At 44.2% G+C, this 14687-nt stretch overlaps 4 protein-coding genes across 7 annotated transcripts; all 4 read left to right on the plus strand.

Moving 5' to 3' along the window:
* The first annotated feature begins 875 nt into the window (after positions 1-875).
* LOC147150956 (cornifelin homolog B-like) lies at positions 876-4042 on the plus strand. Of its 2 annotated transcripts, none has more exons than XM_086021585.1 (4): positions 876-969; positions 1578-1724; positions 1801-1955; positions 3273-4042. In XM_086021585.1, exons 2-4 carry the CDS (start codon positions 1622-1624, stop codon positions 3447-3449), a joined length of 435 nt encoding a protein of 144 aa, XP_085877711.1. In that variant the 5' UTR covers positions 876-969; positions 1578-1621; the 3' UTR covers positions 3450-4042. The 2 variants fall into 2 exon arrangements, with proteins under 2 accessions (XP_085877711.1, XP_085877714.1); XM_086021588.1 differs by having other exon boundaries at positions 927-969; positions 1607-1724.
* A 479-nt stretch (positions 4043-4521) lies between these two features.
* On the plus strand, positions 4522-8093 carry ponzr4 (plac8 onzin related protein 4). Its single transcript, XM_086021596.1, has 4 exons — positions 4522-4632; positions 4849-4968; positions 6538-6692; positions 7584-8093. Exons 2-4 carry the CDS (start codon positions 4860-4862, stop codon positions 7701-7703), a joined length of 384 nt encoding a protein of 127 aa, XP_085877722.1. The 5' UTR covers positions 4522-4632; positions 4849-4859; the 3' UTR covers positions 7704-8093.
* A 206-nt stretch (positions 8094-8299) lies between these two features.
* ugt5g1 (UDP glucuronosyltransferase 5 family, polypeptide G1) lies at positions 8300-12142 on the plus strand. 3 transcript variants are annotated; one of them, XM_086021495.1, is made up of 2 exons: positions 8300-8444; positions 10281-12142. In XM_086021495.1, the coding sequence occupies exons 1-2, from the start codon at positions 8415-8417 to the stop codon at positions 11868-11870; spliced, it is 1620 nt and encodes a 539-aa protein (XP_085877621.1). In that variant the 5' UTR covers positions 8300-8414; the 3' UTR covers positions 11871-12142. The 3 variants fall into 3 exon arrangements, with proteins under 3 accessions (XP_085877621.1, XP_085877637.1, XP_085877629.1); XM_086021511.1 differs by lacking the exon at positions 8300-8444 and adding an exon at positions 8511-9333 and having other exon boundaries at positions 10261-12142; XM_086021503.1 differs by lacking the exon at positions 8300-8444 and adding an exon at positions 8511-9333.
* Positions 12143-12694: 552 nt separating this feature from the next.
* Positions 12695-14656, plus strand: LOC147150959 (G protein-coupled receptor 4). Its single transcript, XM_086021559.1, has 2 exons — positions 12695-13661; positions 13749-14656. Exons 1-2 carry the CDS (start codon positions 13081-13083, stop codon positions 14164-14166), a joined length of 999 nt encoding a protein of 332 aa, XP_085877685.1. The 5' UTR covers positions 12695-13080; the 3' UTR covers positions 14167-14656.
* The last annotated feature ends 31 nt before the right edge of the window (positions 14657-14687 follow it).

The following is a 14687-nucleotide window of genomic DNA, read 5'->3' on the forward strand; positions in this document are numbered from 1 at the left end:
TGGGGGACCATACAAGGGACAATTACTTGTGAAATGTGGGAAGGCCAATTTTCACAACAGCAAAACTTCAAATATTTGTGTTGAAATGCCCAAATTAAAATATTATCGAAGTTTGTTGCTTTGAGATGTTGAGTTCACATAGCTTTATTTTCTAAATTATTATTTACAATGAATAACGTGCCACACGATCCTCATTAAAATCCACAGAGTGGATTTAAAGCTTTGTATCAAACAATCCAAAATGTTCCACCTCTAGTGGTGCATTTCACTTGACAATGAATGTTTGAAAGGTGACATATTAACACACAAACTCAATCTTGCAATTGATGCTTCTTTTTTCCAGTGCACTGTATAGAAAAAGATAATAAAAAGTTGTGTGAACTTAAAATTTCAAAGCAACAAACTTCAATAAAATGTTAACTTTGGCTATTCAACTAAATATTTTCACTTTTGCTGTTGTGAAAAGTGGCATTCCACTACAACGAAGTGTAAGACTGTACAGAATTGTTGTCCCTTATATTCTCCCCCCAACCTAAGGATATAAGTAAAAACAACTCAGGAAATTGTTTTGGCGCCAACATCTTGCTTGTTTTGTTGTACTAACTTTGTTGCGGTAAATGTCAATCATTTATATTTTAAAGTTACAGTTTCATCCCCCAAAATATACAAGTTGTGTTTTTCACAGTGTGTTCCATCCAGCATCCATGTGAGCAAAGGTCACATCCGAAGGTGTGAACAATTTGCTAGGACATTTGAGGATTTTAACCCTAACCCAAGTTCACAACAAGGGACTACTAGCGATGAAGTGTTTGGGTCAGCAGAGTCACACGGGAACTAGTTGTGTTTACACCAAAACAATGTCGGGCTGTGTTGACACCAAAACACTGAAAAAAAACACTAAAAAAAAGCAAGCACAAAGAGTTGAAGTGGTCAAATGGAACAAGGACTTCCAAGGATTTTGCAATTCAGGTAAGTTGTGGGTTTTTTTTCCATTAAACATGTACTTGCTTTGTCTTCACCAAAAGATGCCCGATTGAAGACTCCTGAGCTAAAGATTGACTAAAGTCAGCGGGGTGGTATCCGGTCGACTGAGTTACGGTCAAAGTCACGATCTTACTGGAGGACTAACAAAAGGCACTCATGATTGTATGTTAATGAGTAAAGACACTAGTTAGCTAGCTAAGTGTGTGGGCAAAGGGGTGCTTTGTTGAGTCTTTAACAGTGCATCATCAAAGAGAGAGCGCCATTTTCAACATGTTATATTGGTCAATCATTTGTACAAATGTGTGAAAAAGCATGAGATTGATCAAACATTTGGGCACCAGCGATATATCCATTATCCTCTGTGAAAAATGACATATTTCTGCAGTTGCTGAGTGACTTACAGTAGTTGTGAAAGTCTTCTTTCTTGGTATCTGCATAACTGTATTATACTGCCACCCACTGGACAATGCTGGCACACCAAAACGGGCAACTCAATGAACTGAAGCAAAGAATCCTTGGTGTATAAACTGTTTTATAAAGTAGAAAATTATGGAGTTCTAGTTTCCTTATTTAAAAAAACATTACTTTTTTAGGTTGGACATTTTCTTTTCATTTCATCAAGAAAATAGGATTTGAGATGTCTCATCACGTGATCGGGGCCCAGCCGCAAAGGTGGCACATTCAGAAAGGGGAGCAATGGAGCACGGGCCTGTGTGCTTGCCATCAAGACGTGGGAGACTGTGAGTGAAACTGAGAGGGGAGGGGGGGGGTTGTATGACATAATGTGTGATGACCCCAGTGGTTGTGTTTATGTAGGCTGCTTTGCCATATGCTGCCTCCCAATGTTCACCTGTAAGGTGGCGAGGAAGGCGGGCGTGTGTCCCCTTCTGCCGCTGCTGGACTGTCTTGGATGCGTGCCCCCGGCCTCCCTTGCAGTGAGGGCCTCTGTCAGGGAAAAATACGGCATACAGGTACGCCCGTTACAAAACACATGTTCTAGGTTTGGGACTGAGTCACCAGTGGTGAAATGCTTGAAGAACCTGTGAAGTGAAATCAGAGATTTATTTCTGTTTTTTATTTTTATTTTTATTTAATTCCAACTTGATAGCCAGCGTGTGGCTTGGGGCTGTCTTCGCCGCTTCCGAGCGCCTTGTTGCTGGCCTTGAGTGTGCGCACATGATGTAAAAGAATGAGGGAAGAGCGAAGAGGAGGGGAATAGTTTTTTTTTTTTTTGACAGCCAGCATGTTGAAAGAGGCTTCGTGCATACGTGGTTGCTTTAGAGTGCCTCATTGTTGCATGACGACCTGTGGGAATATTAGTAGAATAATTGCCTATGATTCAAACCAACTGGGCAAGGAAAAACTCAAAATCCAATTTCAGGAAAAGAAAAGAAGAAAGCTTGACAAAAGGCCACAGTTGAGAGTCTAAACATGCATGAAAACTCATGAAACTTTCCACACACAACAGGCCATGTTTCAGACATCACATGATTTGGGCGGATATATTTTGAAGCCTGATTGGTGATTGTTTTTAATCACTCAAATTTGTCAGGGTTGTTAAAAACACTCAGATGTAGAAGACATATTAACTTTAACTTTACAGGGACTACCTTTGCAGTGTTAACATTGCCCACATAAAACAACATTGACATACTGTACATCATGAAAGAAATGGAACCCACATCAGCATGTTCCACCCAAAGCAGCTTCGGTTCAGCCCAAAGGTGTATTATAGTTCAGATTCATCCCAACTAAATAAATAAGGATTAAGATCTCTATCCTGAGTTAAACTAATTGGCATTAAGGTGATTGGCAGGACCACATGTGACTTTTGGAGACTGAACTGGGCAAGTATTGAGAAACAAAGATCCAGGTGGGGGCGGCTGCACTGTAGAGTTGGAGCACTGCCATGAAAGAAGGAGGAGGTTGGTAATGTTGGCTCCTCCGGAGGCGGAGTGGGCCGACAAGCAAGCGCTCAGACGTTGCAGTATTGAGGTTTCTTTTTAAAAAAAAAATAAAAAAAAAAAGAAGAAAAAAAATCAGTGCAGAATGCATGCATCTTAATGACAAAGATTCGTGCGCGTTCTCCACTGAGTGCCAGTCGTAGTTTCATCTACTTGAAGCATGTTTCTTCTTTGTATCGTTCAGCTCCCCCTCTCTCGTCAGTGGACAATGTCGCATCCAGATAGGTGATGATTTCTAATGCTGGCAGCATCGTATGGAGCAGCCTGTGAGGCCATGTAAATGTTGACCTTTGGTTGGAGCCTCCCACTCGCGCTCTCTTTCAGGGGAGTGTGTGGGGTGACTGCCTGTACGGATGCTGCTGCTACCCGCTATCTTGGCTCCAGATCTCCAGAGAGCTGAAAAGAAGAGCTGCATCTCACGCCTCCTCCTCTTCGTCCTCCACATCTTCCTCGCACAAATACACAGCATTAACCCCCCTGCAGGGGGCGCACTTGGTCTGAACCACAAGGCCTGGCGACCCAGAGTTTCCCAACCGAGAGACAAGACAGGTCTACGTTACACTAAAGTTAATACTGAAATGACGTTGAGCTTGTCTCAATGTCATCACAAACGTACTTAGTCAGTGTAAAATCTGGGCCTGCTATAGTTGAATGCAAAGCTATTGTCTGTTGTATGAATTGCAACAGTTTACAGAGGTTGATTTCTCTCTCCGCCCACCAAGACTCTTGGTTGCTCTCCCTCTGCTGGTTTTGAGGTGGTTGTGTTATTTTTGTTTGTTTGTATTTTGTATTCAAAAGTAAGCAACTCGATTGGTTCTGCAGACATTTGGTAAGTTATTGACATGAAAAAACAGGACCCAGTATCGAGCCCTGTGGTATTTCAGCAGAGCTAGTGAGGCATGATGACAGTGAATTACCTATGTGAACTTTGTGTCTTCTGTCGAGCAGGTTGGATTTGTATAAAAGGACACTAAAATGTGAACACACATTGCGAATGTCCTGTGCCACCATTCCGTTTGTTGTCTTGCAATGCTAGATTGCAAATATACAAGTGGTATTATGTTACTTTATTGATTAAATAAAAAGTAAATGTCTTCCTTTTTTTTTCATGCTCAATGGAATGGAACGCAATTTCATGTCATTTGTAACCCCCAAATGTGTCCTGTTGTTACTGTCAAAATAATTGCTGTGGGAAAAAAAGTTTATCATGATTTTTTTTTCTTTATGTTTTGTTGTACCAAAACTAAATTAAAAACAAAGATAAGAAAAAACTGAATTTTTTTCTCATTTATTACAAAAAATATAGAGAGAATCGGGGCTGAGTATAATGCTTGATTAGGTCATCAGATTGTCAGCATCACTCTCATCTCATTCTGAACATAAATATTGCAAATTAAACCAATGATGCTAATAATTAAAAAAAAGGGGGAAAAAACTGCACTCGGCTTGCGTCCACGTGCACACAGGACAGCACTGAACATGCTTTTGACACTTCTCAATATGTTTTGATCTAATCAGGAGAATCAGTCGGTGCCACTCTGTCGTCAAATTTCGTTATCGCACGCTATTGGACTGGCCTGACCAGTTAGTGCGACATGGCCGCACGTATAAAATACGAACCGTCCGGAGTGTCGTGCATCAGTCACTGTTTCTTCCAACCGAACCACTTACGACTTCCAGTCATGTAAGTTGTCCTGCTTTTCATCTTGCTGCCAAGGATGTGTTTGAATGTTTGCATATTGAGTGAAGTCTTCAGTCATGTTTTAGCCTTTGATTAATGTAGAGTTGAAAGAAATCGTCAGGGTTGACACTTGACACCTTGCTTGCTTGTTTTCATGATTGTGGAAGTCTGTTTGGCCTTCTTCATCTTATACACCCATATGTCGTCCCACTGCCCCAGAGATCGCAGATATGTCTCAACAGTTGAATCAACCCAAGCCCTTCACCATGACCACCATGACCAGCCTGAACAATCAGTGGACCTCGGACATCTGCGACTGCTTTGACGACCTGCCGCAATGTGAGCGAAATTCCACGCTTGCCTTTAAACGATGGCTAGACGTGATGGCTAGCGTCAGAGGAGCGCTATCGGAGGCTTCATATTGGAGTTGAGGCGTCGCGAGGAGGGTTAAGGCGCGGTTAGTTCAGCATCTCCTGATGTGCTATATGATAAAAGGCACGACATGACATGCACACTTACCGGTAACTAAGGGCATGATGCAGGCGTAACAACAGAAAGGAACTAGATGTGCAACATCTGAAGAAATTGGATCTGAATGCTGAAATGCGTGTATGTGGAATGATGTGGATTTATTTGCTGTCAAAAGGTAATTGTGAGATATAATTGAATGATAAAAAACAAAATGAATGACTGTCTTAAAAAATTGTGGTTGGGATAAGCTCAACAGTTTAAATTTGAATCGTTTGAATCGGTTAAAAAAATGTAGAAATTAGAGGGGGGAAAAACAAAACAAATCTTAATGTTGGCTTTTATTTTAAAATTTAGAAAAAAAAATGTGATGGGGATAAGATGGACGGTTTAAAGTTGGATTGGTTTGAATTGGTTCAAAAAAGATGAAAACAAGACGAACCGCAAAAAAATAAATAAATAAATAAAAATCAAACAGTTAAAAGTTGAAAGTTGTAACAATTCGAATCGGTCAAAAAATGTGGATATTAGAAGTAAAAAGCCCAACAAGTTTCATTTTTGAGCCAGCCTTGGAGACCCCGTTCGCAACCTTGCCATCCCAAGGATAAAAGTCTAGCGCCGCCCCTGAAGGCAGCTGTGATTAAGTGCATCTCATTAAACTGACGTTAAACTTGGGAGAGCGCACACCTGGAACAAAATATTCTCACGGCTAAACGTTTGAAGATACTGGTTACATGTTTTCTTTTCTTTCTTTTTTTTTAAAATCGGCTTAAAAATGATTGAATTAGAGCAGGTTCAGGCGGTAAAGTTAACGTTGTGGTCAATGGAGGCTTTGTGAGACTTCTCCTCGCTTCAAGTCAGATAAAAGGGACAAATGAATGCTTTAGCAAAACAAAAGTGGATATTTCTGAAAGAAGACACTTCTTGACCAAATATGATGCGAACTGAGAAAGTATTGTGGCTACGGTGATGACTTAATATGAGACTTTTAGCAAGGATTTTCTGCCGGCTTGCAACTCTAACTTAGCGAGCTACACTCTAGCCCACGCAATACACACCAATATTAAAAGTGAAAATGTTAAATTGTGCGAAAAAACTGTGGAATGAGAAAAATGCAAACCCGGGAGGCATGACTTTCTGGAATCTGATGCAATTGAAATGGTATAAATCGAATGCATTATGTGGGAGTTGAAACCTGTCAAAAAGGAGAGAGGAATAATAACAACAGAATTCTGCATTGCATTCTTGAATTCACACAACTACGGCAAATAAATAGCCTCAGAGGCTGAGACCCAGGTGGCTAGAGAGCAGGGGAAGGGTTCTGATTGGCTTGACGAGCACCAGGTGAGACCTCCAAAAGGGTAACTCAAAGTGAGACGTAACTCCAGTGTGCGTCCACTCAAGAGTGCGTTGTTTTCATTTCAATGTTCTTCTTTCCAGGTTGTTTCGCCTGCTGGTGCCTTCCGTGCTTCACGTGTAAAACGTCGCATGACGCCGGTGAGTGCCTTTGTTTGCCGTTGCTAGACGCCTTTGGGGTCATCCCACCCGTGACCACCGCCCTCCGGGTGTCCGTACGCCAGCGCTATGGCATACAGGTACACACACAACCACAACAGACAAAAAAAAACAATTGGACAATTGGATCATTTCCAACGCAAATCTAATGTTTCTGATAGAGAGATGTACAGTGGAGTGGAAAAAAAAACCCTCTACACACCCTTGTTCAAATTCCAGGATTTTGTGACTTGCCATTTTGAACTGTTCATAACTCCCCTTGTGTAAAATGGCCTAGTCAAGAAAAACAGCCCTAAAGTATTATGCTGCCACCATCATACTTGTTTGTTCTGGTGTTCTTTTGGACATGGACAGAGTTGTGTTTATACCTTTTGGAATTATGACCAGTTCAACCTTGGTTTCATCGGAACATGGAACATTTTCCCACGTGAGTTTAGGAGATTTTGTAAAAGTCTGATGAAAGCAAGGTTGTGCTCTTAATTCCAAAAGCTATTGTAGGTTTTGCACACAAATACAACACTGCTCATCAACAAAAGAACGGGGTGGGGTTCAGCCAGAATAGGAGCTTTAAACAAAGTGGAAGCAATTATGAACAGTTCGACATAGCAGTCAGTGTTACCACAAAACCCTCAGCCTACTAGAAAATCTGAAATATATTTTGGGTTGATCAGAGCGTGCTGACAGCCGTTTAACATGAGCTTGTGATTGGTTCATTCTGAACACGGCAGTTTGCCAGTTTTGAGAGGGTGTACACACTTTGGCAACCATATTATCTGACTTTTTAACTCTTATGAGTTGTAGAGATTATAGATCACGTTAATGATGGAAAAAGTTTTGAATTTTTTTTTTGTCTCTTTATTTTACAAAAACCTAGCATTCCAACAGGGGTGTGTAGTCTTTTTATATCCACTGTACAATCGACCAGTAAATGCCTTGAACTGGAATTGTTTTTGTGTGCATTTTGCCCACAGGGTACAGTTTGCCACGACTGCATCTACGCTTGCTGCTGCGGTCCGTGTACCTGGTGCCAAATATCTCGCGAAATCCAAGCCAGAAGAAATCCCATTACATTTGTCAACATGGCATCCTGAAAAAAAAAAAAAAAAAAAAAAAAAAACACCTGACGTCCTTCATCCCTTGCGTCATTGCTCAAGCCGAGAGCACATTCTAAGACTTTGCATCTTGTTCAGACGGCAAGACGCTGATATCTGATCTGGTCCGAGTACAGCGCCACTCTTGGAATGTCACCAAACACCTGATAAAACGTTCAGATATTTGTCACATCGCATAAAGTCGTAAAAGTTGGAGACCTGACCTACGTCACGTGGCTAAAAAAAAAAAAAAAAAACCCTTCAGTCATAAATATTTCATTTGCAGTATTGTTATTGTGACAGAACGAAACAGTCACTAGAAAAATTTGGGTTTTTTTTTTTTCATTAAAAATATTTGTAATAAAGGTAAAAGGTTCCAGTGAACGGCAACGTTTCTATTTTCGATGTTTTTATTGCAACACGGTCAGCGTTAAGTACAAGTAAAACACTAGCAACTACTGTCTGAATTCAAGTGTGAAGTCTTTTCATAGCGTCCGCGGAACTTTCCAAAGCTGTCTCCAATGGTTTACGTGAGCACAGAGCATCATGTGAAATCCCTGCAAAATGACTGCGCAATAAAACGCCACCGAGAAAACAAAAGCGGCTGCTGAAGGAGCACGCTGGGAATCGAATGTGCCACGATCATGAGCTGTGCGACAATTGGAGGAAGGAAGCCTTTGTGGGCCAGCGAGCGCCCCGAGAGTTTTATCCATGTTTGGCTTCCAGACGGACCTTGAGAAGGTGCAAATACATGTGATTAATATTATTGTTCTCCCTCTCTTCAGGCCTTTTGTTACTGCAAAATCACTGCAGCATACGTATTCTTGCGCACGTTATTTTCCCTGTGCTATGTGTGACCTTGGCATGTCCTGCATCACTACCGTTGCTGTTGCTGTTCTCCCGGTTTGATTGAGGACTCAAGAAACTGCATGGAATTTTCCAGCATAATTTCTCAAGTCAACATCTCGCTTCGATTTATAACATGCCAAATGGGAATGAGCACACACTCGCCACCAGTTAAAATGCCTCTGGCTAACCCCAAATAAAGTTCTGATGTTCCAGTAGGCTTCTTCTGACAGTCTCCTGAAGGTTACTTTCAAGCTAAACATTAAACAAAGAGAATTACTCATTAATTTAAAGCAACCACGTAGCCTCCGCTAACTTCATGCTAACACACAATGGGAAACTACTGTACATAGGCATGCGGGCTAACAGTTAGCATCTGTGTGGCGGTGTTGTTAAACTTTAAGCAATTGATATCTGAACACAAACAATGGCATGTAACGATACTCATAAGAATATATTCGAAGCGTGAACAATATTACGGCCGTGCATCAGAATGAGCAGCATAACTTAAGGAAAAAAGTGTTACAAAAAATGTTGCATTCTTGTCAGATTGTTGCCATGATGAAGTGGAAACAAGTCGGGTTTCTCATGTCATCCGACCATAGTGATTGGCGCTTCCAGTCTGTGCTTCAGAAATTACTCCCTGGCTCTCAAGTCTCGCCACGTCACATGATCACTATCTCAAATATAGACTCTGACCCGGCAGCTTTTGTGTTTGGTGTTGCAAAGAATCACGGCGTCAGGGGGCAAATTTGTGGATTTTAAAACAACCAACACAGCTGAGGTGAGCTAAGTGAGCACTTTGAACCATTTCTCCGCTTGGTACTATTATTCTCAGTAGCTTTGTTCATTGAGTCATTTAAATCTCTGGAATTAATAAGGGTTGCGTGCAAAGACATTTGGAGTTGCAGGTGCTCAAAGTTCAATGTGCCCCATTGAAGTTTTGAAATGGTGTGAAGGGAAAAAAGTGGAATGTCTATCTATATCAATTGATTTTGACGAAGAAACCCTTCCCAAGAAATTCTGCAAAGTAAGCAAGGTCAAGATATCATTAAAAAAAATCATTCCAAAGTAAAAGGGATATGTATACAGCATATCAGAACTGGGCATTTTTACTCAATTTTGCTGGTCCGTCATTCGTGGTCCGTCATTCGTCATCCGTCAGCGGCCATAGTACCCATCCGTCATTCGTCAGTCCGTCATTTTTTGTGACGAACTGAATTAATCTTCAGTCCGGCCATCCATCAGTCAGTCATTTTAGTCGATCAGGTAGTCCGTCAGAAGTCCGTTGGTCCGTCAGTCTGTCCTCCCCAAAAAAGGTGTGTCCGCCAGTGTCGGTCTAATATATCTATATATATATATATATATATATATATACACAGTATATACATATGTATACATTAATGTCCAGTTAACTTTGTGCTCCATTCAAAGAAAGATTCCAAAAAAAATAAATGGGCAAAAACACTGAAGTGCTCCAAATGCCAGAAAAACAACACAAATAATTTGAGGTTATTAGGATGTTGCATAAAAAGGCAGGCGGCTTAAATGACAAATTTATTTGGCTGTACACATTCCTACTAAGCACTGTATCCATTAAGAGTTGTACTATGTATCAAGTACAAATGCATATTAAGATGTGCTTTAATGACTTCAAAGCGAACATACTGTTAAGACTGGTTCAATGTTTCTTAATGTCTTCTTACCCAAGCTGCTGATCGTCTCTCCCAGGAAATGTCCAAGGCCATGGCAGTGCTGTTTGCCGCACTTTGCTTCCTGTCCCTATGGCCGGCTGGGTGCGAGAGCAGCAGGATCCTGGTGGTGCCGTTGGACGGCAGCCACTGGATCAACATGGCAGTGCTCCTGAAAGAGCTGCACTCCCGAGGACACCAACTCACAGTGCTGCACTCCCCCAACAGCTGGTACATCCCGACAAACGCCTCCTTTTACACTTCTATCACTGCCACCATGTTTGAGGACGGCACCAAAAAGGACGTTTACAATAAATTCCTCTTGGATGTCATCGAGGTCCGCCGGTCCGCCGGCTTCTTGAGTACTTTCTACCAGCAGCGCTTGATCACACAAATGTTAGCAAAGGGCCATAAGATTCTTGCCGAAGCAGCCGCCGTAATGATTGATGACCCCGTTTTCATGAGGAAGCTACGAGAGGCCAAGTTTGATCTGATGCTAACAGACCCGGGCCTGACGGTGGGGGTGCTTCTCGGGAATTACCTCAAGTTGCCAATGGTGTTCAACGTGCGGTGGATGAATAATGGCGAGAGCCATTTTGCCATGGCCCCCTCCCCAATTTCATACGTTCCCGTGTCCGGAAGTGAGCTACACGATCGGATGGATTTCCAGGGACGGTTTAAGAACATGCTACATTACATTTACAGTCTCATTGAACTCTATTTTTACATCAACCCAGTGTACGCGGACCTCTTCCAGCGCCACTTTCCTCCCAAAACAGACTTGTTCACCTTGGAGCAAGCGGCGGACATCTGGCTAGTGAGGTCAGATTTTGTCTTTGAGCTGCCTCGCCCGACCATGCCAAACGTGGTCTACATTGGGGGGTTCCAGTGCGAGAAGGCCCAGCCCTTGCCCGCCGACCTGGAGTCCTTCGTGCAGAGCTCAGGGGAACACGGGGTGGTGGTGATGTCTTTGGGAACGCTGGTGTCAGCCCTGCCGCGTGAGGTCACCGAGGCCATTGCGGCTGCGTTCGCTCAGCTCCCCCAGAAGGTGGTCTGGAGACTCAAGGGAGAAAAGCCTTCGTCCTTGGGCAACAACACCCTGGTGGTGGACTGGCTGCCTCAGAAAGACCTCTTGGGACACCCCAAAACCCGTGCGTTTGTTGCTCACGGGGGCACCAACGGCATGTACGAGGCCATCTACCACGGTGTTCCAGTTCTGGGTCTGCCGCTGCTCTTTGACCAGTTTGACAACCTACTGCGGCTGAAGGTGCGTGGGGCAGCCCGGGTGGTGGAGGCCAATTCGCTCACCGAGGAAGGCTTCCTCGAGGCTCTCAGGGATATTCTGGAGAATCCCACCTACCGCCATAACATGCGTCGACTCTCTCGTCTCCATCACGACCGCCCGATGTCTCCTTTGGAGACGGCCATCTTTTGGATCGAGTACGTCACCAGGCACAGCGGAGCATCCCATCTGCGCCCAGTAGCTTACAGACTCCCCTGGTACTCCTACTTCTGCGTGGACGTGGTTCTTTTCATGACTGCTGTCGTCGTAGTCTTTGTGTGGGCTTCCATATTCGTTTGTAAGACCGTCTGCTGTCGGAGGTTCGGCAGAAAGCTGAAACGCGAATGAAACATTCTGTGACTGACTGACAAACTTGAGCATGTATTTTCAACAGGGCACTTTAAATATTTGTTCAATATTTGTTGTCAATAAGCACACATTTGACGTCATGTTGAATGACCACAGAAGTAAATGATTACTGCAGCCCTGAGAATCAAAACGCAGAGCACTGTTAGGGTACGAGAGGCAACCAGGTCAAGCTCGCCTGCGTGTGGTGGGAGTGTCTCGGGTTGGATTGTTGTTAGTCATTATGTGGGATTTTTTTTTTTTTTTTTTTTTTTTTAAATCAATAAATCTGTCTGGCGACATTTTCAAGGTAGCAAAATGAGGGATTGGACACGAACAAGCTTTCCCTTTTAAAAAATACTTCCTGAAGCCAATTGTCTCCACACGGCTATTCTTCCCCAAGACAATACCAATTGTGTTTTCCCTCCCAGCCGTGCCGCAGCAAAGTACATAACCCTGAGTAAGGGTCCCTACTACATGGAATCACTGCAAAATCATTTGTATGATATCGTGAATAATACTGTACCTGAAGGGCTCTTGTGGTGTGTTTGTGAGTCGTATGTCCGTATCAAGATCATGTCTGTTATATTTTCTACTCATTCCTAATTACATTGTCTGATGATGCCACACACTCAACACAATCATTAAAAAAAAAACTACAAATAAAAAAAATACTGTGAATCGATATTGCATCACAAACCGAAGTGTTGATTCCTGCAGCGGTTGTCTCAGCCTTGCGGTTATTGCACAAGCTCAAAATCTGAACGGACATGCCTTCGTGTCTACGTGTTTAACGGCAGAGTTGCAGCTTGCAGGGTGACCGCCACGTCTCTATGTTTTTGTCCAAGTCCGAAAGGCGTTCTCCTGTCTCAGGATGTTGCCCTCAAAACCCAAGACGTTGGCTTCCTGTGGAGGAAGCGATCAAAGAATGGACAAAAGTCGGTCCAGACGCCACATTCCCAGCACTTGTTCAGTGCAGGTCACCCGGCAACAAGGTCGAGATGAAGTAGCAGCGTTCGCCTTTGACTTGATGCTGATGTCCTTGCTCCCTGTGCTGCAGATGTTATTTGCCCCCTGATGGATTACGGATACTTGGAAATCTGGTTGACTGGCAAGACAAAACCTGAGCCTGGCCTCTTCCACGGGAATATGCCGTGAGGAGCGTTTGCTCTTGAATGGCTCGCAGCTCATCACCAGGCGTCTGACGTTCGACATGTCCAATGACAGCTGCGGCCTCCCCATGGACACGGACATCCTGGGCCTGACGTGCATCTACGGCCTGGTCTTCACTGTGGGCCTGCCCTGTAACCTGCTGTCCCTCTGGGGGTTGTACCACCTGGGCCGCTCGGGTAGCGGCGGCTGCCAGCTGGTCTACATCCTCAACCTGCTTCTCTCCGACCTCCTGCAGCTGCTCACCCTGCCCCTGTGGATCCTGTACCTCCAAGGCGCCCACCGCTGGCCCTACGGTCGGCTCACCTGCGAGCTGGTGGGCTACGTGTTCTACGTCAACGTCTACGCCAGTGTCATGTTCCTGTGCCTGATAGCGCTGGACCGCTGCCTGGCCATCGTGTGCCCGCTGAGCAGCCGCAGGGTGAGGACGGTCCGGGTGGCTGGCGTGTCGGGCTTGGCGGTGTGGACGCTCACCTTTCTCTTCTGCCTTTTCGGACTCTTGCCGTCTGTTTTTGACTCGGAGCGACTGCTGTGTCTGGAGCGGTACCCTGTCAGCCCCCGATATGCCCACTTCAAGATCACCACGGTGGCTCTGGGCTTCCTGTTGCCCTGCGCCATACTCGGGTAAGTTACACCACAAATGGCTACGACCAATAAGCATGTAGCATTCATTTTTTGGTTTTTTTTTTTTTTTCCATACTTGGCTTTCAGCTACACCTCAGCCCACATCTGGGTCACACTGCGACACTCTCCCTCCCTGACAGCCCACGAGCGCCACAAGATCGTGGGCATCCTGGTGGTCATCACGGTCAACTTCATCGCCGTGTTCGGGCCGTACCACCTGGTGGGCGGCTATAGATTTGTGTCCTTGCTGCAGGCGGACGAGCCGTGCACGCTGGAGCGGTCCATCTTCTTGCTTTACCGCCTATGCTACGGGCTGACCAGCCTCAACACAATGCTCGATCCCCTCTTCTACATTTTCCTGTGTGCTGACGCACGGCTGGAGCTGCGAAGGTCGCTGCCCTGCTCCGGGCGAGGCCAAAACGCTGGCAAAGTGACTGCCGGGAGCACAAGAGCTCATACGGATGCAGACGAGCAAAGTGGACAAAATCATCTTTTCGTTGCCTAAAGGCTTTGCATCCAGGGAAGAAAGATTCCAAGGATCCCTTCGAAATCCTCACTTACATTTGTAATTCTCTAAAAAAGAGAAATACTGTTTTATCTGGCGGGGGGTGGGGGAATAGTAGTAGTGTATGAATAAATTACCTTGTGCTGTACTACTACTTTTTTTTTTCCCTTGTGATTTGCGATGCGTGTGGTGATGTCACATTTATTTCAGGACTTTTAACGGGCCAAAGCTAAAGAACGGTTTATTTTATATATTTGTATTATTGGTGCCATGCCGGCCCCCATATGTTGAAAGCCTACGAGCTACGGCTAGCAGATCGCCAGGTGCTATGTAAACTAAATACAATTTGGGGAAAAGTAACGCTAACAACGCTAATTGTGGTCTTTGTTGCAAATGAACTGCATATCGATTTTATGCGTACTGTACTGAAAAACTCAATTTGGGGCATTAAGGACGAATAAACGGCCTTTGTGTTACAAGATAACAGCAAGTGAGTGCCATCCGGGTCATCAGTGCAGTGA

Source organism: Filicampus tigris, chromosome 2, assembly GCF_054856515.1.
Source record: "Filicampus tigris isolate MCC_2025a chromosome 2, RoL_Ftig_1.0, whole genome shotgun sequence".
NCBI lineage: Eukaryota > Metazoa > Chordata > Actinopteri > Syngnathiformes > Syngnathidae > Filicampus > Filicampus tigris.